The sequence below is a fragment of the Geotrypetes seraphini genome, chromosome 5 (assembly GCF_902459505.1).
Source record: "Geotrypetes seraphini chromosome 5, aGeoSer1.1, whole genome shotgun sequence".
NCBI lineage: Eukaryota > Metazoa > Chordata > Amphibia > Gymnophiona > Dermophiidae > Geotrypetes > Geotrypetes seraphini.
The window spans coordinates 246,380,928-246,402,938 of NC_047088.1; the positions used below are offsets into that span (position 1 = coordinate 246,380,928).

Genomic DNA, 22,011 nt, shown 5'->3' on the forward strand with positions numbered 1-22,011 from the left:
GATTGTGGCCCTCGAGGAGGGACTTTGAGACCCCTGTGCTAATCCCATCCTCATCGTCAATTCTTTAGCCCTAGCTATGCAAATATTGCATACACAGCTGGTGCCATAGGGCTAATTGGGTCAATATGCAATTAAATTGCACAAATTAGGGGGTATTTGTATAATCAGTGCCACTACCTATCTGGGTAGTGGTGCTGAAAATATGGAGTTAGTTAAATGCCATAGAGGGCATTTAAATTAAGTTGGGCACTGTGCCAAGCTCAGTATTAACTCCTATGTATCTGCCTTCTTACATTAAACAGGCATATTTATTTATTTTAGGCATTTATATACTGTCTATCAAGGTTATCCAAGCGGTTTTACAAGCAATTTATGCACTCAACTCCTTCATACAATTATCTCCTTATTTAGTTATTAAAAAAATTTCTATACCGTTTAAAGCTAAACGGTTTACAGAATTACATACATAATTTAAAAACAAAGCCATCATAACAAGGCTGCTTTTCGGTCTTACACTAAGATTTTGTAGAAATGCTCAATAGGAGTCTACAATGGTTTATGCCATTTTGCCTTGTTTTATTCAAGTTTTCAAGTTTTATTAGGATTTTATATACCGCCTATCAAGGTTATCTAAGCGGTTTTACAATCAGGTACTCAAGCATTTTCCCTATCTGTCCCGGTGGGCTCACAATCTATCTAACGTACCTGGGGCTATGGAGGATTAAGTGACTTGCCCAGGGTCACAAGGAGCAGCGTGGGTTTGAACCCACAACCTCAGGGTGCTGAGGCTGCTGTAGCTTTAACCACTGCACCACTCTAGAAATCAAAATGTAAAAGTGAGTCAAGAAAAGAACAATTGAGCCATTGTGACATCATTGAGGAGGTTGGCTCTTAGGCATTGGTGGAATGAGGCATTATGATGTCACAATGCCAGCTCTGGTTATCAGAGGCTGAAGTTTGTCACACTATTTATTTATTCAATCTTCTATACTGTTCTCTCCAGGGAGCTCAGAACGGTTTACATTAATTTATTCAGATACTCAAGCATTTTCCCTATCTGTCCCGGTGGGCTCACAATCTATCTAACGTACCTGGGGCTAAGTGACTTGCCCAGGGTCACAAGGAGCAGCGTGGGGTTTGAACCCACAACCCCAGGGTGCTGAGGCTGTAGCTTTAACCACTGCGCCACACACTGTCGGCATTTACAGGTATCTGCAGCAGGCTGGTATTAATTCCTCCATTGGCTTGTGTTTCAAGCTTTGCGTTCGAGAATCTCTTAACAATGGGCTATGTGTTAAGTAAAAATCTTTCTATAAATAGAATAGTTCTGCTGAAGCTGCTCTTGGAAAAATCAACTACGTATGAAAAAAAATTGTCAATAAAATCAGTGCTAGATTTCAGATCAGGAACTAACAATCCATTTTCCCTTCCAGCCTGAAGTTGGAGCTCAGGTCATTTCCCCCCCGTTTCACACTAAATAAAATATGGGTACACCGTCAAAGAGTGCGCTGGACTTTGTTGCACCGACAATCCCGCAGCAACATTTGCGCGTAGGACATATATGCGTGCCACCGCTCCCGCAGCTTTGAAGCCTTTCTGTTAGCACTGTGAGACAGGGTGTGTGTGGGGGGGGGGGAATCCCCCCCACTACATTTGCAAGTCTTCATGCTCCCATTGAGGGGGGCTTATGGGCTGAGCACTCCTCCCCAAGTACACTGGAAACTCCCCTTCTCATTTCCGTTTTCACTGTTCGGGAGTTTTCAGTGTAATGGGGGGGGGGGGTTTCGCCCCCCCCCCACAGGAGCGCAAGGACTTGTAAATGTAGTGAGGGGGTTCTCCCCACAGCGCTAACGGAAAGGCTTCAAAGCGGCAGAAGCGCATATGTCCTGCGCGCAAATGTCGCTGCAGGATTGTCGGAGTGCTAAAGTCTGGTGCACTTTTGACGGGTCACCAAAATATGACATCTATGGGAAAACATGACTTAAGTCACCAAAAACAAAAAGAGGTTTTAATGAATTGCATTAGATAAAACCATTTGTAATAACAGTTCCAGCCCAATCCTTTTAAGTGAGAAAATTTTAAAAAAGTTACAGAAGTTTAAACATGTGATCGCTTTTTGAGAAATTGAGCATGAAAGTTCAGAATGGATTCATGACTTTAGTCATATTTCCCAGAGACAGATACAAACGATTTATTGGGGTTTTTTTTTTTCATATTTCACCAACCATCATTGTTGCTTACCCTTATTCAATATCAAAGGCAAAGGCAATGTTCAGAGAAAATACGATAGCATATCTGATCTCAGGGTGCACAGAACAGCCAAGTGACAGCTCCCTGGATTAAATTTATCAAGAATTTTCCAGGAAGTACCAAAAAAAAAAAATGCAAGATGCCAAGCTCCTTAAGGGCACGTACAAACTATTTATTCAGGCTCATTTCAAACTAAATCCATGTATGAAAAACGATCACATTTGATCATGAAGACAGACGGACCAAAATGAATGGATAAAAGAGAAATGAAGGAGCCCATTATTGAGCACAAAGAACCTGAAACTAATCAAATGAAGATATAAACTAATCTATTCGGGGAGATTTAGACGACTCAGTCAGTGCATGGCTGGGTAACTTGTCCACATCTTAATTTCATTTTTTTTTTCCGCTATGTATTGAATTTAATAAGGATGTGCTACTGAAAAGCAACAGGGAGTAAAAATTGCTCCTTGATTTTGGATGGCCATTTATGCTGAATGAAGGCTAGTTTTAGACTGTGGTAAACTGTTTCCTTGGCAAGACCATTGGGCTTCCTATGTATATAGAGCTAGGCCAGATTTATACATAGGGTAGTGTTCATTGAACACCGTCTACTGTCTGCATGTTAGAAAGTAAATGGCAATAAAATGGATCTACCTCATCCGCGCTGTCTCCCTGAGGGGTTGAATCATCTCCGGCTTTAGGAGAGCCCAGGTCAAAGCTCTTCCTGCCATCCCGCACCTTCTTTTGTTTCTTGATGTTACTCTCGGTTTTTCCACTGTTGAGTCTGCGTACCGGGCTGGTCAGCCATTTTTTCAGTGTGTTGGTCGATCGTTTTGGACCGGGTGAGCTCTGTATTGAATTCAGGGATGGTTGAGACTGTAAATTCGCCACAGATTCGGACTTACCGCCATTCTCACTGGTGGAGGATGAATATGTATCTATAGGAGGCAAAAAAAACAAAAAGGACATGATGCTATGAGGTTCTAAGTAAACGACATTGCAATAAATGTGAAAAGATTCATCAATAAGCATTAAAAGTGGTACTACCTTTTTTTATAGTTATAAAAATAGTTACAAAAATGTTTCATCTCAGTGTACATCGATAAAGTTAGGAATATTGTACAAAGAAGAATAAAACAAAGCCTACAAACCTCCGTGGACTGCAACAGAAGTACAGAGCTTTGCAGCTCCGCTATTGTCCATAGTTAAGGCTGATAAAAGTCATTAACCAAGTCTGGTCCAAATTATTTCACCATAATTAAAAAAAAAAAAAAAAAATCAGTTAGTACTAACTGATATCCTAGGTAGTAGTTTTTTCCCAGTATCAAGAGGTAAACAAGTATGTTAGTCAAGTTCATACCAAAAGATGAATCTTAAGGTATTTCCAGTCTACGCTACTTCAGTTTTTCTCCTCCTTTCTAGAAAGTATACTAGCCTCCCTCTCCAGACGCACTGCGCTCAATTGTCGGCGCACGCTTTTGTCTTTCGCGCCGTTGTCTATGAACCCTATATAACACCTCCTTTGGCAGAATTGCTTCCATATATTTCCTATCTCTTTCTTCTTGCCTTTAAAAGGTAATAAACAGAAATAACACAAAACATGATACCTTTTTAATGGACTAATTTAATACTTCTTGCTTTCTGAATTTCTCTTCCTTGGAAATCTTTTGATTCAGAAATATTCTTAGGTCTTTTTACCAGCATTGCATGGTTGAGATCCCCCTACAGGCTTTAAAAATATTCAAGTTTGAGGACAATTAAGGTCATTACAAAACACTCATCTCTCTGTCCTGTAAGTACATCATGGTCAATTTTGAAACATGTTTTGAATCGTTGCCTTGCTGAAATATCCAACTTCAAATTTCTTCACCAACTGTGGAACAATAGCTTCTAGGATAGAATGGGTTCAACTAGAAACCAGCATTTCTTCCATCTGAATATTTCTCGTGCCAATGGCTGCTACCAACCCCAAAGCATAACGGTTGGCAAGGTATTTTATATATACGATTCATCCTTTTTTTCTGTAAACATATCTTGTGTGGTTGTGGCTGAACAGCTCAAATTTCATTTCATCAGTCCAAAGCACTTTGTTCCAACGGTTTCTGGCTTATCAAGATATTCTTCTTCATATTTTGAATGATAACTTCTGTGATAACACAGTACAGAAGGTTTCTTAGTGACAATTTCTTCCATGCAAATCATTGTACAGGCAATGATGTACGAGTATTATGGACTTTGTTTGCTGTGATACATGAGTTCTATTTTGCAAATTTTGGGGAAGTTCTATCAGAAGTTTTTTCTGGTCTTCCATTCGTTAATGATGCTTGACAGTCAAAATTGTTAACTGAAATAAGTACTTAAAACTAAACTAAATTAAACTAAATCTTAGGTTTGTATACCGCATCATCTCCACAGTCGTAGAGCTCGGCACGGTTTACATGAGAAGGGATAGAAAGGAACTACAATGAAAGCTAGAGGTTTACAGGGGATGGGATAGATAGGAACTACAATGAAGGGTTAGAGGTCCAGGTATGAAGAGTTTTAGAGGGCTTAGAATGTCGGGGATGGAGTAAGTATCAGATTTTTGAGAATAGTCAGTTCTTCAGAAAAAACCTACTTATGTAACTAATAATGAGAAAATTGGAATAAAATAACAAACTTGAACTGCTCTTAAAGAGTAGTTCCGTAGATGATGATCCAGTGATTTAAAGGTTTGTTTGACAGATGAAATAGAAATCACAGAAGTTAAGTGAACAAGACTATGCTGTAAGAATCTGAAAAATGAAACAAGATAGCTTAAAAATAATCCAAGCCTGGACTGGAAGTCAATAAAAAGTTTCACAAGCAAAGGTGTAACCCAATCATTTAAATATCAATCTAGTGGCTGTGGTTTACAACAGTTGCAATCTCTTCCAAGACTGGGCCAACACTTCAGAATAGATGGAATTCCAGTAGTCTAGTTAAGATATAATAAAAGCTTCTGTAGTAACAAGGCAATATGGTCTTCCTGAAAAATAAGAATGAATAGCTCGTCAAGCCAATTTAAATTTTATCCTAGCACTAAATGGGAGCCAAATGGTGTATAATTAGCAGTGGAGTAGGCTCTTTCAAACAAAGAGCCACTTTAGCAGATGGTGAGACCCCCATCTGGAATACTGTGTACAATTCTGGAGTCCTCATTACCGCAAAGATGTGCTGAGACTGGAGTCGGTCCAGCGAATGGCCACCCGGATGGTCACAGGACTCAAGGACCTCCCGTACGAGGAACGGCTGGATAAGTTGCGGCTATACTCACTCGAGGAACGCAGAGGGAGGGGAGACATGATCGAGACGTTCAAATATCTCACGGGCCGTATCAAGGTGGAAGAAGATATCTTCTTTTTCAAAGGTCCCACGGCTACAAGAGGGCATCCGTGGAAAATCAGGGGAGGGAAGCTGCACGGTGACACCAGAAAGTACTTTTTCACCGAGAGAGTGGTTGATCGCTGGAAGAGTCTTCCACGTCAGGTGATCGAGGCCAGCAGCGTGCCTGATTTTAAGACAAAATGGGATCGTCACGTGGGATCTCTTCACAGAGAAAGGTAGGGGAGGGTCATTAAGGTGGGCAGACTGGATGGGCCGTGGCCCTTATCTGCCGTCTATTTCTATGTTTCTATTTTTACATAAACTGAATCAATTCTCTGCAATTTATTATATTCGAGAGTGCAATGAATTACAAATCATCCAACTGTAAAAATATTAAGCTTTGTACTAATACAGGAAAAAGATTCTCAAAGTATTAAGACCAAATGAGCCCGAGCTAAGCTTAAATAAAGCCTTCTCAAACTAACATTGTTCACCTGAGTTTTAAAAGATAGGAAAGAATCTTAAGAGTACATCAAACACCTCAGCATACTGATGCACTGTCAAACATTCAACAGAGTAAAGAAACGGTGGCAGGGACTGCATTCTCAGGAAGTGCAAAACTAAAACTGATTTTAGTCATATTCGAACTAAGGGCTCCTTTTACTAAGCTGCGCTAGCGTTTTAAGCACACGTAGCATTGTAACGCGTGCTCAACCCGCGCTACGCGGCTAGAACCAACGCCAGCTCAATGCTGGCGTTAAGGTCTAGTGCGCGGCAATTTAGCGTGCGCTATTCCACGCGTTAAAGCCCTAACGCGGCTTAGTAAAAGGAGCCCTAAAGTATATTTGAAAACCCCCAGTTTGTTTGGCCATTAATGAATGTACGAGGGCAAATCAAAAATTAAAGGCAAATGTTACATTATGCAATAACCGGAGCAGAACTAGTGAAATGCAACATATGTACTCGTACATTGCCTACTAGATAGTTCGTCCATACACAGTGCAGTGCTTGGCCTTTAGTCACGTGGCAGCCACGAGGTCAGAAACAAGGACGCTCTATTGCAAGAATGCCCCATTGAACAATGTGCAGTAGTACTGTGCTTTCTTTGAGCAGAGGAAATTCACCATTAGATACTGACCAGATAAAGACACAGCATCATGAATCAACGAAAGGTTTATGAGTTGGCAAGAAGGTTTAAAGGGGGAAGAACAGGTGTAACTGATGAAGGCAATTCTGGTTGCCCATCAACACTACGTACACAAGAGCACATTGATTAGAGAAGACTGACAGATAATGGAATTGGAAGGGAATTGACTTAGTAGAGATTGTTCACGTTCTCCAAGGTGAAGAGAACGAGAGGGCATTCGCTAAAGTTAGAAGGGAAAAGATTCCGTACAAACGTAAGGAAGTTCTTCTTCACCCAGAGAGTGGTAGAAATCTGGAACGTTCTTCCAGAGGCTGTTATAGGGGAAATACCCTTCAGGGATTCAAGAAAAGGTTGGATAAGTTCCTGCTGGAACATATGCAGGTAAGGCTAGACTCAAATAGGGCACTGTTCTTAATTGGCTGCAGATTTGGATATCAGCTATGGATCTGCATTTGCCATAATGCATGACGACTTGGAAAACAGGGACGGCTACGCATGATGGGTTCCCAAACATCTTACCGATCTGCACAAGCAACAGTGTGTGGAGATTGCAACCCGGTTCCTGAGACTTGAATTCAAGTACCGTAATGGTCTTTATCAGTCTTTTAGTAAATGCTTTAACTACATTTATAAGATGGACATTTTTCCTCCTAGTAGGAAACTTTCCTCCAGCATTTCTCCTGGGAAATGTCAGGAGGGGAAGAGATAGATTAGAAAGCAAAATCATAATTTAAACATCCACTCTAGTTTAACATCTGAAAGGAAGGAAGTATTAAGGTATGGTAATCAGTTTGGTATCTCGGGGAGTTTTTGAAACAGTTGATCATATCCAGCTAGGAGTAACAGGGGTTGTTTACGACTGATTTTAAAAGTTTTTGTCAATAATGGTGTCGTTTCCTTCGTTTGACAATGACCTTGTGTTGATCCTCAAGGTTTTCCTATTTCACCAGCTCTAACATTAATTCCTTCGGTTTGGTTTAATTAAAAGTGATGGAACATCTCTCTTCATATGTACTGTAGATGACATCTTTGTGTTGGTCCCAGTTCTTTCAGATTTAAATTTGACTTATAGATTTCAAATTGTATTAACACAATTAAACAAATTTTCTGTCTCATTAACCTCTCCCATTACACGAAGGACTTTGATAAAGCAGTCTTTCCTTTTCCTAAGGTTGACATAAAATTGTTTTAATATCACCTGAATCCACTGGTTTAAATGTTTGGAATATAATTCTGCATCTTGAGGCACAGTAAAGAAAAAAAAAAAAAGTGTGTGTGTGTATGGGGGGGGGGGGGGGGGGTAGAACTTTTCTAACAGGTAATTTACAAGGTGATTTAAATGTGAGGCAATCCGTCTGAATTAAGGCTCACAATTTTTAGCTTGGCACCAACAGTGCACGATAGGATACCCATGGAATAAATTTTAGTTTCTTCTTGGGTCATATTCAGACTGTCTGGATTATCAGATATTGTTTAGCTCATTTTACACAGATGTGTTAGTACATTTTTAAATGCGTTAACTTTTAAATTTTCCGTTAAATATTGTGCATGCTAACTCAGTTTAAGGAACACTGAACAAATCAACTCCATGCTAATGAATGCACATGTTTAATGCATGAAACACAAGAGGGAAAGAAGTAAACTCACTCAAGGCAGTAGACTATCAAGGCAGTTTCAACTACTTATCATTCAGCTTGATGGCTCCGACATGGTCCGGATTTACTAGCGTTACAGTCTGCAATTTTTAATTTTTTAAAATTTATCTTAACTTACATTTGATGCAATTTGAGACTTTACTGTTTACCACAGTTATGGTTTTATTAAGCTCATAATATGCTTTTTTTGCAATTTGTAAATCTATTATGCATCTCATATTTATGGGTTTTTTTATTACTGCAAAACACAATAAAACGTTATTGAACTAAAAAAAAAAAAAATTCAAATTTTAATTTAATCTACTTTTTTTATGTCCTTTGTATTTTTTTTTTTCCTATTTTGGGCTCCTTTTACAAAGGCACGCTAGGGCCTTAACGCGCGGAATAGCGTGTGCTAAAATGCCGCGTGCGCTAGCCGCTACCGTCTCCTTTTGAGCAGGCGGTAGATTTTTGGCTAGCGCGCACTAAAACCCATAGCGACTTTCGTAAAAGGAGCCCTTTATGTTTTTATTGATCTTATGAACCACCGTGTTATTGTCCAAGGAAAAGAAAACCATAAACCATAAGAACCGAGACGAAGCATTTTTAATACATCGTGCATTACTTTCCTTGAAGGTTGAAGATTAATAAAAACTCCTTATAAGGCCAACTGCGCTCTATTCAAATTATACACATTTCAAGATGGCGTCATTTCTAACTTTGGAACGACATAAGGAAACAGCCAGTAAGGTGAATTTCTGAACTCTTGTGAACATGTCCTCAATTGGTACAAGATATAAATAAAAAGTATGCCTTTCCAATGAAATAAAGAAGGCATTTGGCTAAGTGAGCATTAGCTCTCGTGACTTCATGTTTCGGCAATGACAACATTTATCAGCATATTTCATGCCAGCAAAATTCAGGGCCTCTTGGAATCTTCACTTGGACTCTTCAGTGATTTTCAGCCATTTAAAGTTTTGCATTCATTCATATTAGAAGCTTCTTTTAGTTAAAAGCTTTCAATGCCTCCCTTTTCAGTGAAATCCTCTTTTCAGCACTAAGGATCCCTGACATGGAAGGTCTTTCCCCTTCTCTGCATTTCATAAGTATCTTTCTAGTCTTGAGGATAAGGATGTAACCACAGATCACACAGAACTGCTGAAGGGTAGGTTTAAAAATAGACAGAGAAACATCCCAGAACCAGAGCCAGTCAATAGATAACACCATAAGTAAACAGCAAGAGGAAAGCCAACATTCGACTAAGTGCCTTCTTGGGGCAAATAAAAGAGAGCCCATATGATACAGAATATAATCAGATAGCAAATATGGACACTACCAGAACAATCAAAGGGAAGGGGGGAGGGAAAAATCAGGGATTATTTTCAAAATTAAAAAAGTAAATGTTACGGGATAATATTCAGACCATATTTAGCTATCCGCTAAAGGCTGATCCAACTGTAGACAATTCATCGTGGCCAATTCAATGATGAAACGGCCGTGCTGAAATCATCCTAGGCCTGGTCTAAAAAGCTTTCAGATCAGTGACCCAGAAGAATGGGGGCAATTCTTTAACAGGGCACCTCCCTGAGGGCGCCCTGTAGGAGACTATTATGTTTATTAGTTTCTTGTTACACATGTTATAGCATAACCAGATATTGGTGGGCCTAAATCTACACTAATGCCAGTGTAGATAACTAAATGTGGCAGGGACGCGTGCAACTTACAGCATGTCTCCCTTACGATCTGCCCCTGCGTATGCCCACCCATCCACAAAGAAGATGCTAGGCAAATTAAGCAGCTGCGTTCATCACACACGCTTACAAATCCGAGTGTCTGGTTTCTAGAATTGCCCTTAAGAATAACCACTGGAAAAAAAACAGACGTGTAAATGAATAAAGAGAAAGAAAAAAACAAAAAGGGTCAGAAAGTTCAGCATGCATTTCTGTCAACATTAATGGATGCGCACAGTACGCCATATACTTTCAATTAAGAAGTATTCTACCTTGTGCAGAAAGGCTGATGGCACTGCATCAGAAGCATGTCACCTATTAAATCAATCATTTTGCTTACAGTCTAATGCCAGTTCAATTTAATTGGTTAAGTGTTCCCCGGAGGCTATCTACAAGTCATTAACTTCAGGCTACCTTTTTTTATTGCATTACCTCTAACTGCATTTTCCCCAAGACAGGGACCTCAGTCTGTACTGCCTATAATGGAGAGAAATCTAAAAACTTATCACAAAGATCAACCGTCAAGAAGTTCAGCAGTGTCAGCAAGTCTGTATAAAGCCTAGAGGAGCTGGTTGTAAATCCGACTAGCAAAAAAACAAAAATACAGAAGCAGAAGAAAAAGTCCCTATAGCAAAATGAAAATATAAGAAAAAAAAGTAGGCATGAACAATAAACTTCCAATAGCAGCAGAAGATTCAAGGTATGAAAAGGTCAGTTTATGCTGTAAAAATTTCAAAAAGAGATCCAGATAGTTGTATATGTATAGATCATCTGAACATGGCATCATATTTTGGTGATAACACCCCCCCCCCTCAAAAGCTTTCCCCGGAAGGAGGAGTGCACAATTCCTCCTGCATCACCCCCTCCAAAGCATTGCCCTGCCCCTGAAGCACCCCCTCGGCCAACACACCCTTCCAGGGCCCCCCACCCACACGGAGACCCCCCCTAACAGGAAGACCACCCTCCACTCTCCCGTACCTTTTAAAATAAAGGTCCGGCCGGAGGGAAGCATACACCTTTCGGCCAGCAGGTCCGCCATTGCAAAATGGCGGACCTTCCCCTTCCTAGTGCATTCTGGGATGCACCAGGGAGGAGCCTAAGGCCCCCACAGAGGGGGGCTTTAGGCACCTGGGCCAACTGGAGTCTTAGGCCTCCTTCCCAGTGGATACTGGGATGCACTGGGAGTAGCTTAAGATTCTGATTGGTTTTAGGTATCTGGCCAATCAGAATCTTAAGCTACTCCCAGTGCATCCTAGGATGCACTGAGAAGGAGGCCTAAGACTCCAGTTAGCTCAGGTGGGTTTCAGGGGCTCCCTGCTGCTGCCGCTCAGCTGATCGCAGCAGGGAGATTCCCTTACCGCGATCAGCTGAGCAGCAATGTGACATGGACGTCGGTTAGAGAATCGGGGTATTTGGCGGGGTTAGGCATCTGTCCGTTAGGGCAGATGTGATTCTGTACAGGATGCCCATGTGCGATTCTCAAAAGCCGCTTAGGCAGCTGCCGAGACCGGGCATCCCACAATGCCCACAATTGGGCCCACAATGCCCAATCTCGTGTCTGTATGGAGCTGAGCAAGCATAGAAACACTAAAGCAGTGATTAATAGTTGTTGCAGTTGGGCACATAAATGTATGGACAAGAAAATCACGCCATAATTAGGTGGTGTAGGTGCTCTACCGCCTAAAATGGTTTAATTGGTGATAAACAGCAAGCTAATTGATGTCATTTAAAACCAATTAAAAAGCAATTAAAAAAAAAAAGTATGCGCCTGAAGGCGCCTACAAAGAACACCATTCAAGTCCTGTCTATAGTCGCCTACTGGTGCCTACATCTAAAGTAGGCATTGTTTATGCTGGAAGTAGACGTAGGTGCTGGAATGTACCATTGTAGATACAATTCTCATCACTGGTAGGCATTAGTGTACCAAGGGCGGGGGCGGACTGCCACGGGTGCACACCCTAGGGGGGTGCACAGCCGGCCGGGTCCAGAACTTCCTGGGACCTGCACTTCAGCGCGGCTGCCAGTCCACCAAGAAAAAGGGACCAAGAAAAAGGCTAAGAAGCCGGCGGGAGCGGCGAAAGCGTCCTTTAAGGAACACCATCCCGATCTGGCTCTATCCCGACCTCTTTGTGACACCACCGGACAGCGTTCTCAGCCATTGGTCGACCTTGCTTGGATTGACCAATGGCTAAGAACGCTGTCTGGTGGCGTCACGAAGGGGGCGGGATAGAGCCAGATCGGGAGGGTGTTCCTTAAAGGACGCTTTCGCCGCTCCCGCCGGCTTCTTAGCCTTTTTCGAACCATAGCAGTGGCGTACCAAGGGCGGGGAGGGGGTGTTTCAAAAAAAATTATGGACCGCAGGAGGGGGGTGTATAAAATGATGGGCCACTGCTGGTAGGCAACCATAAACGGAGGTCTGTAAAACCCTGACCTACATTTCTGGCACCTACTTTTGACATGTCACGTTTCTGCAAATGGCGTCGTTTTTGTAGATGGCTGCCAATAATGGCGCCATTTGCAGAATCTGGCCCATAAAGTGTTCTTTGTCGCTTGGGAGAAGAATGCCTAGAATTTGAGACCAATGACTTAAAAATCAACTATCAAACGCACTTCCAGTAAGCGTACATTTCCAGGATCAGGGAAAAGTAAAATTTACTCAGAAGGGCAAACACACACTGCCCCATTTTGGAATGCATTTGTCCCCCTTTTTGCATATTAAGATGTTTCATCGTATTGTACAGACCGTGGAGTTGGCCAGGAGTAGGATAAAGGAAATAGCTTCATGAGACATCTGACCAAATAAAACGTGGACTTTTGTTTCAGCAACTTTGCCTGATTTGGGATCCGCATAAAAGTATGTATCTATAAAATCATACTCGATACAATCTCATGAATCTCAAATAAAAAAGAATCAATATGAAAGTAAAAAATAAAGTGAAATGGCCGACCCCGTTGTCTTTGTTCTTTTTGACGCTATGTTGTTCATGTCCTCTGCTCCTTTTCCATCGAGGACATGCGCAACATCTTATTTGATTGTTCTAACACAGACATGGGCAACTCCGGTCCTCGAGGGCCGGAATCCAGTCAGCTTTTCAGAATTCCCCAAAGAATATGCATGAGATCTATTTGCATGCCCTGCTTTTAATGCATATTCATTGGGGGAATCCTGAAAACCCGACTGGATTCCGGCCCTCGAGGACCGGAGTTGCCCATGTCTGTTCTAACATGTGCCTACTGAAGTGTTTTGTTTGCATTCTTCTGTGTATATCCGTTATATGAACTTGCTTGTTTATTATGATACTATATGATTTATCATATTTTTATATGATTATTCTGGGTTTTTTTAAACTTTGTATATTTCTGATACTATGCAAGCAGAAGAAATTCACCAAATAGCTCCACGGTACTCAGGAGAAATCCAAGGAGAAAGGAAAACTGTGGAGACGATGATCTCGATAACAAGTTTATTATTAAAAAGTCTTCACAAATAAAAGTGATGCATATCATTGACAAGTCCTTATAAAGCACAGTGTCATTTTTACGATGTGGGTCCACATCGTAAAACTGACACGGTGTATGTGTACGTTGTTTAGTAGGCTTACCAAGATTAGTTGGCGTCAAACTACTTAATCACACTATACACTGAGCCAGTTTGCAAATTATCCATTTGTAGACCCCCCATCTGAATGTCAGAAATTATACACAACATACTGACAAGCTCCAGTAACAGCTGAGTGTCTGTGTCTTTAGGGTCCTGCACTAAGGAACTATTTAGGTAGAAAGCACGTATATGACAGGACACTATAACGCATGGAGATTCTAGAATGTAGCATCCTGATGTAATACGACGGATTTAAGCAAATTGGATTTTATATGAATCTTTACAAAAAGGCTACTCCGGGCTCTAAAATGACAGTTGTTCAATTGTAAACAAGTCTCATGTTACCGTATTTATTCCAAGAGTCCAAAATGTGTCAGCAGCTGGTTCTACATGTCACAGGAGTGTTTATGCTGCATAGAAATAGGGCACCATAAATACCACAGTGGACTGGAAACTACTTAGACCAGACATGGGTGCCTCCGGTCCTCGAGGGCCCGGAATCCAATCGGGTTTTCAGGATTTCCCCAATGAATACGCACGAGATCTATTTGCATGCCCTGCTTTCAATGCACGTTCATTGGGGAAATCCTGAAAACCCGACTGGATTCCGGGCCCTCGAGGACCGGAGTTGCCCACCCCTGACCTAGATGAAGGGAGTACAACATCGGCGCCTGCAAAATGAATCCCGGCCATGTTTTAAGAAAGGTAAAGCGTTCGCCGATGAACCACACCTACTCATTAACAACCGAGGCTGTCCATTCTGCTTCCCACTCTACAATAACCTACAAGTCTGATTCGCCATGAATCGGAGGCCTGGAATAATTTTCCATTGGTGCATATAACTAAATCCTTAGAAACGGGGTAGAGGAATTCACAAGCAGCCTCGAAGACCTGGGAAGCAATGGGATCAATTCAGTTAGTTTAAGTACAATGTTTATCTTTCTAAATCCGAAATACATACTGGCCCAAATTCGGCCAGAGGCAGTCGGGTCCGAATTCTCTTTGCAGCTGCCGATCGCTTGTCAATCGTGTACCCTATAATTGCAACTCCACAAAAGACAGGCGCCAGAAATGCAGGCCAAGGTTTTCCGGGCCTAACATTTCCGGTGCATATCTGTGCCGTGAATCGCACCTACCTAGGTGCTTTACGGAGTCTAACACCACTAATGGTGTTAAGGGCCCTTGTAGGTGCAATTCCGGCGCTGATACTTTATTGTTGCCATTTTTCCGCTATTTTAAATGGCGTTTCTTAATTAACAGGCACTGGTAAGGCACCTACCCGTGCCTAGGTTTTGGCGCTTTTTATAGAATATCTCCCTCAGTGTTATGGTCTGCCATGGATTGTATTCCCAGATGTTCAATGCCGGGCCTTGGCACCGAATATCTAGTTTTAGGTTGGATACTACAACATATGTGGTTAAGTACAACATTCAGCTCCTGACCGCTCAGGATAACCTGCATAAAGATAGGACTGCTATTTGTGTGGCCCAATTTAACCTGCTATCTTATGCAGTTGAGAGCTCATTTAGAATATTGTGTACAATTCTGGAGACTATACCTTCAAAGAGATATAAAAAGGATCGAGTCGATCAAGAGGAAGGCTACTAAAATGGTGCGTGGTTTTCGTTATATGGTATATGTGGACAGACTTAAAGATCTCAAACTGTATACTTTGGAGGAAAGGCGGGAGAGGAGAAGATATGATAAGAGATGTTTAAATACCTATGTGGTGTCTCTGGAATTAGAGGGCATAGGCTCCGGAGTAATCTAAGGAAATGCTTTTTTACAGAAAAGGTGGTAGATGCATGGAACATTCTCCTGGAAGTGGTGGTGGAGACAGAGGCTGTGTCTGAATCCAAGAAAGGGAGGGAGGGAAGGAAGGAAGGAAGAAAGGGAGGGAGGGAAGGGAGGGAGGAAAGGAAGGAAGGGAGGGAGGAAAGGAAGGAAGGGAGGGAGGAAAGGAAGGAAGGGAGGGAGGAAAGGAAGGAGGAAGGAAGGAAGGAAGGAAAGAAGGAAGGAAAGAAAGAAAGAGAGAAAAAGAGAAAGAAAGTGAAAGAAAGAAAGAAAGAAAGCAAAAGAAAGAGAAAGAAAAAGGGAGAAAAAGAAAAAAGAGAGAGAAAAAGAAAGAGGAAGAAAGAGAGAGAAAAAGAAAGAAAAAGAAAAAGAAAGAGAAAGAAAGAAAAAGAAAGCAAAAGAAAAAGAAAGAAGAGAAATAAAGAGAGAAAGAGAAAGCAAGAAAAAGAAAGCAAAAGAAAAAGAAAGAGAAAGAAAGAAGAAAGAAAGAAAAAGAGAAAGAGAAAGAGAAAGAAAGCGAAAGAGAAAGAAAGCAAAAGAGAAAAAAAGAGAGAGAAAGAAAGCAAGAAAAAAGAGAGAGAAAGAAAGCAAGAAAAAAGAGAGAGAAAGAAGCAGAAAGCAAGAAAAAAGAGAGAGAGAAAGCGAGAGATAGAGAAAGAGAGAGAAAGAGAGAGAAAGAGAAAGAGAGAGAGAAAGAGAAAAAGCAAAAGAGAAAAAAGAGAGAGAGAAAGAAAGCAAAAGAGAAAAAAGAGAAAGAGACAGATAGAGAAAGAGAAAGAGTGAGAAAGAGAGATAGAGAGAGAATAACTGTTAATATTCAGCAGCACTAACCGGCTACTTGCCGCTAAATATTGGAGGTTAGCTATAGACAAGCGATTTAAGTAGGCAGAAGCCAGTCCTGTCCGCTTTAATCATTTTGAATAGCATCCAAACAATATTTAGGACAAAAACGTGCTCTTGCTATTCATTACATAGGCTTGATGACAAGTCTAGGACTTTACTGTCATAGTGAAAGAAACAAAAAGCAAAAGAACTGCTGTCTTTATATGCAGGGCTTTAACAGACAGGTTTTTCACATCTAATTAACCCGGAGTACCAAAAGGGAAACTCTTGACTTGGCAAATAGCTTACATTTAGTTAGATGCATCAATGAATCCCTGTATCAAGTGGCACATTATTCCAGTCCTCTCATTCATGGTAAATCAAAGACAATATTGGTGTGCAGATAAATTCGATCACAGGCCATTTGTTGTGCCATAGAAACGTGATCGGTAAGGTGGAAACAAACTAAGTTCAAAAAGGAAGTCCCGACACATATTCCTTTCAGCACAATTTGATTGTTATTATACCAGATTACTACAGAGAATGGAAACAATATTCTATTAAACCAAGATGGATTCCATTTCTCAGGGCTTCCAGAACCCTGTTTTGCAGTAGTGTTAGAAAGTCAATGCCAGTGCTGTAGTTTTTGCTAGAAAGCGGTTCAATATTTCTTGATCTTCCTGTTCTCTTCCACCTCCAACACTGCCGAGACTGAGGAAGTGGAGACATTCTCTTGTTTTACCCGATATGTATCAGTAGCTGGGACCTAGGCCCTTTAAGTCCCTTGTGATCTCCTACATTTGCTGGAGATCCAGGGTCCTCTCCATACTGGTGTCCCTTGATGCCAGTACTAAGGCAGTAGAAGCTTTCCCTTGAATTGGGTGAAATAGATATCTTGTCTTGATAGTTTCTACTGATGCTCGACATTGAGGGCAAATGTGGCCTCAACACTGATGCATCCCTAGCACCCAACGCAGCTTCAGTCACTAGAGACGTCAGCGTTGATACATCTAGATCAGAGCAGCCAAAGAGCTTTTCAAACCATTCCCTATTGCCACAAAGGCCCCCAAGCTATCATCTTTGTATTGCTTTGCCTGCTGCTCAGTGTTTTGCATCTCCCGCTTGTGTACAAGTTCTGTCTCTGGATTCTGCTGTTCCCTAACTGCTCTCTCCAGCCAGATTGACTGTAATGTAAGTCCTCCTATTTAAATCAGCATTTTGCACCATGGTGGTGCGCACCAAAGGAGTGCCCTTCAGGTCATGCTCCTTGAACAAGCTCCTTGGGGGTGAATTCCTGGGGCATATTCATTCGGCACCCCTTGATCTTGCATATGTTTTGCTATTTTTGTGCTTGTTCTCATTTTTTGCTCTAGAACTTTAGCCCAAGATCCCGATTATGGATTCCAATATCTGCTTTGTTTACAACCTGTTCAGTCTACTCCAGTACACTGGGGATGAAGGCTGCAGCGTCGTCTTCAGATATCGCATCTGAACTGGTACCTTCTAAACTGAAAATTATTAAATAATGCTTCACTAAAAAGTTATCTGTCTGTTAGAATGGGTCTATTAAATAGTCATTCACTTCACTCTAAATCTTCACTTATTTAAGATTTGTTGTTTCTTTCCTAGAGCTACTTTGTTTAACAGAGTTGTGGTTATGTCCAGGAGAGGAATTTCATACGTTTCAATGTGTACCGCCAGGATTTCACAATTTTCACTCTTCTTGTGCTGTTAGTAAGATGGAGGTTTGGCCATTACCCTTGCCAACATTTTTACTGCTCAAGAGGTCTCTACTTCCATCTTCAGTTACCCTGAGCTGTTAGTCATCCCTATCCTCCTATTCAACTACAGTACATGTCTTTTTAGTTTACAGCTTCCCCCCACCCCCCAGCCAATTCAGCACTCTGGGATTCCCTTGTTCAAACCCTCAGATATAGGGTATTCAGGTTTTATAATCTGATTATATATAATCTCTAAAAATTCTAGGAATACAATTAGATAGACGCTGCACTATGCAGACACAGATACACAAAGTCATACAGAAGGCATTCTTCACCATGCGAAACCTAAGAAAAATAAGAAATTTCTTTACCAAAGAACACTACAAGATCATTGTACAATCCCTCACACTCAGTAACTTGGATTACTGCAACAGCCTCTACCTAACATGTCCTAACAATATGATAAAACAACTACAGACAGTTCAGAACACAGCCATCAGACTCATCTACTGTCTCAGCAAATTTGACCACATCACTCCCGCCTATATAGACTCTCACTGGCTTCCGATAAAAGCAAGAACTCTCAATTCAAGTTCTATTGTCTACTGTTTAAGATAACCCATGGAATTGCCCCCTGTTACCTAAACAACCGCCTAAACCATTACCGCTCATCCAGATCAAGAAGAACTCAAAACCTATTCACCTTCCCACCTAATAATGGAACCCGTCTTAAGAAACTATACGACAGCCTTCTAGCGACACAGGCAGCAAAAATTGACCCCACAATCACCAAACTAATGATCAATACAACAGACATCAAAGTGTTTCGAAAAGAAATCAAAACATTTCTATTCAGAAAACATGTCATTACCAACTAATATCCTCCCTTTATGCACAAGCTCTCCCTCGATAGAATAACACATTAATTCAATTCTTAGAACCTTTCATATCATACATACTCTGATTCCTATATAAACATTTTCCACACTATCCAATAAATTTCTTACTTCATTATTAGGTAACTTCCAATCTGTAAACCGTATATACTGATAATCTCCACTATATTATGTTATCACTTGATTCCCTTGATATGTAATTCTCAAAATTGAATCCTCTACCACACCATGTAATGTACACGAATCACTGTTATGTAATTTATCTAGATAATCTATATTACGCAATTCTTTTGGTAATTCCTATAATTTGTATTCCGCCTTGAACAATATATAATGTATAATGTATTCGAAATTAATTTTCCTATGAACTGTTTTCCTACCTTCTTCTACTCTATGTTTATAACATAACTAATTTATTTTTCTCAAGTACTTTAGCAAGAATGTGAGCCTTTGGGACAGTCAGGGAACTCTAAGTACTTTCTCTTCATCTTAATTAATCTTACTTATTGCATTTCTTCTGTTTATACTGTAAACCGCTTAGAACCTCACGGTACAGCGGTATATAAGAAATAAAATTATTATTATTATTATCCTGGGGGACTTCAATGTTCATGCTGATATACCGTCAAACTCCCAACCAGCTTCACTATTTTCATTTATGTCTGCCTTTGGCTTTCAGCCATGGGTCAACTCTCCTACACGTAATTGCCAGCCATATTCTTAACTTCCCTTTGCTTTTAGCCTAACAGTTGTAATTCCCTTTAATGGACTGACCACTCATTTGTTTCATTTAATACTACCGTTAACACCGACTTAGTTTCATCATCTTCGTTAAAATCTGCTTGCCCGATATAAATATTTTCAAGACATTAATTTGCACTCAGTCCAACCACTTCTCCAGCTCTCGTTGACTATTTTAAGATTTTCATTTCATTACCATTGGAGGAAAAAGTTCTTCATTGGAATAATTCAGTCAGGTGAGGATTAGATTCAATTGCTCCTGCAATAATAATAATAACTTTATTTTTATATACCGCCATACCACAAACAGTTCTAAGCGGTTTACAATGTATACAGACAGCGACATTACAGCGAACTTTCAAATTTACATTGGCTTGTTAAGTTTAGTCAGGTTTATCTGGAAGTCTATTAGGAGTACATCACAGTTTAAATCTCCTTGGTATAATAAGCTATGCCAGTCTAAATGAGAACTTTGCAACTTAGAGCGTCTCTGGAGTAAGAACCATTTCCCCATTTTCTACAGGTTTACTGAAGAAAAGCAAATCGATATCACAATTTTCTACTTAAAACAAGCTAAAGCTGCTTATTTTTCAAAACTCCTGGTCTCCGTTAATCTAGCGCATTGCTTGTTTTACTTTGTCTCTTCTATTACCAAGCATATATCAGAGATTTCAAATTCTAGCACATTACTTTCAGAAGAAAATCTAGCAGCTACCTTTTCCATGAAAATTTCCAAACTGAAATCTTTCTCTCACACAGGGTAATCATAAACATAATTCTTTCATAGATGCTTCAAATTTGACATGTTCTTTATTTGATATACTGATACTTAATTCTCTATTTGACCCTCAAACCGTATGAGGTCCACTTTCTGCTCAACTGACATGCTACTGGTTTCCTTGGCTGAAATCTACTCCACAAGGCCTACTGCCTTTCCATCTATCGATCATTCAAGAGAGCTTGTCTTCTGGACCTATCCCCTTTGATTGGAGAAAGGCAATTGTCACCCCCTCTTTAAAAAAAACCTTCACTAGATGGTATCATTGGATCTGTTGGACCACCAGCTATACTTTTAGACTGACTTTCAGAAATTGGTCTGTCTGGAAATATCTGGGCCTCATTTTCTTCTTTTCTATCTGACCGTCCATATGCAGTCTCTTACCAACATAACATCTCACAGAATTACCGTACACTTTGGTTTGCAGGATGCCTCAGGCTTTGCTCCTCTCACCAATACTCTAATATATTTATTAGTTCATTAGCAATCCTGATTCAATCTTTCATTATTAAGTTTTTCATTTATGCAGATGACATCCTCCTGGTCTACCTTTGCTCTCCATTTCACCCTGATTTGGCACCTGAGTCTCGTCTCAGTGCTCTTTCATTATGGCTATCAAACCATTGACTTGTACTTAACCCCAACAAAACAGTAGCCTGTTGGATTACAGGGCCTTTACTAAAACCCACAAATGACCCAATACTATTTGATAATCAAATCAAGCCTGTTTCTTCCTCTCTACTATCTGGGAGTTATTTTAGACTCACAATTAACCTTTCAGGGACGTATTTCATCAGTTATTCACTCAGGTTTCTTCTCGCTACGCTAATTACGTTCAATACGTTCTTTTCTTGTTTTTAAGTCATTATATACCCTTTTACATGCTTTCTTAATTTCTAGACTACTGCATTTCGATCTATGTGGGTTAATTACTATTCAATTAAAATGTTGGTGTCAGGTCAAAACCGCGGAAGACAAAGGTGCGCGCCGACAACTGAGCGCAGTGCGGAGGCGCGCGGCGAAGAAAATAACTGTTTTTAGGGGCTCTGACGGGGGTGTGTGTGGGGGGAACCCCCCCACACTTTACTTTAGACAGATCGCACCGCGTTGTGGGGGCGTTGTAACCCCCCACATTTTACTGAAAACTTCACTTTTTCCCTAAAAACAGGGAAAAAGTTAAGTTTACAGTATAATGAGGGGGGTTACAACCCCCCAAACCACCCACAACGCCGCCGCGATCTGTATTAAGTAAAATGGGGGGGCTCCCCAACAAAAACCCCCGTCGGAGCCCCTAAAAACTGTCATTTTCTTCAGCGCGCGCCTCCATCTTGCGCTCAGTTGTCGGCGCATGCCTTTGTCTTCCGCGGTTTTGTCTATGAACCAAAATGTTTACAAACACTACAAAAACCAGCACTACACTTTCTTTGTCATGCATGTCGTTTTGATAAACTGACTCCATTATTTCTAAAAGGTTCATTAACTACCATTAATAACAACTAATGACTTTAGGAGAGTACTGCAGAGCTTGCATCTCTGTAAAATTGATTAT

The 22,011-nt window shown here is 40.7% G+C and overlaps 1 protein-coding gene across 6 annotated transcripts in view; it reads right to left on the reverse strand.

Annotated features, from left to right (window-relative positions):
* Window positions 1–22,011, reverse strand: part of KALRN (kalirin RhoGEF kinase) — a 1,310,049-nt gene that overhangs the window by 172,750 nt on the left and 1,115,288 nt on the right. For all 6 annotated transcript variants that reach the window (XM_033944399.1, XM_033944394.1, XM_033944393.1 and 3 more), the window contains one exon: window positions 2,908–3,191. In XM_033944399.1, coding sequence (XP_033800290.1) covers window positions 2,908–3,191 — 284 coding nt within the window. The remainder of the gene's footprint in view (window positions 1–2,907; window positions 3,192–22,011) is intronic.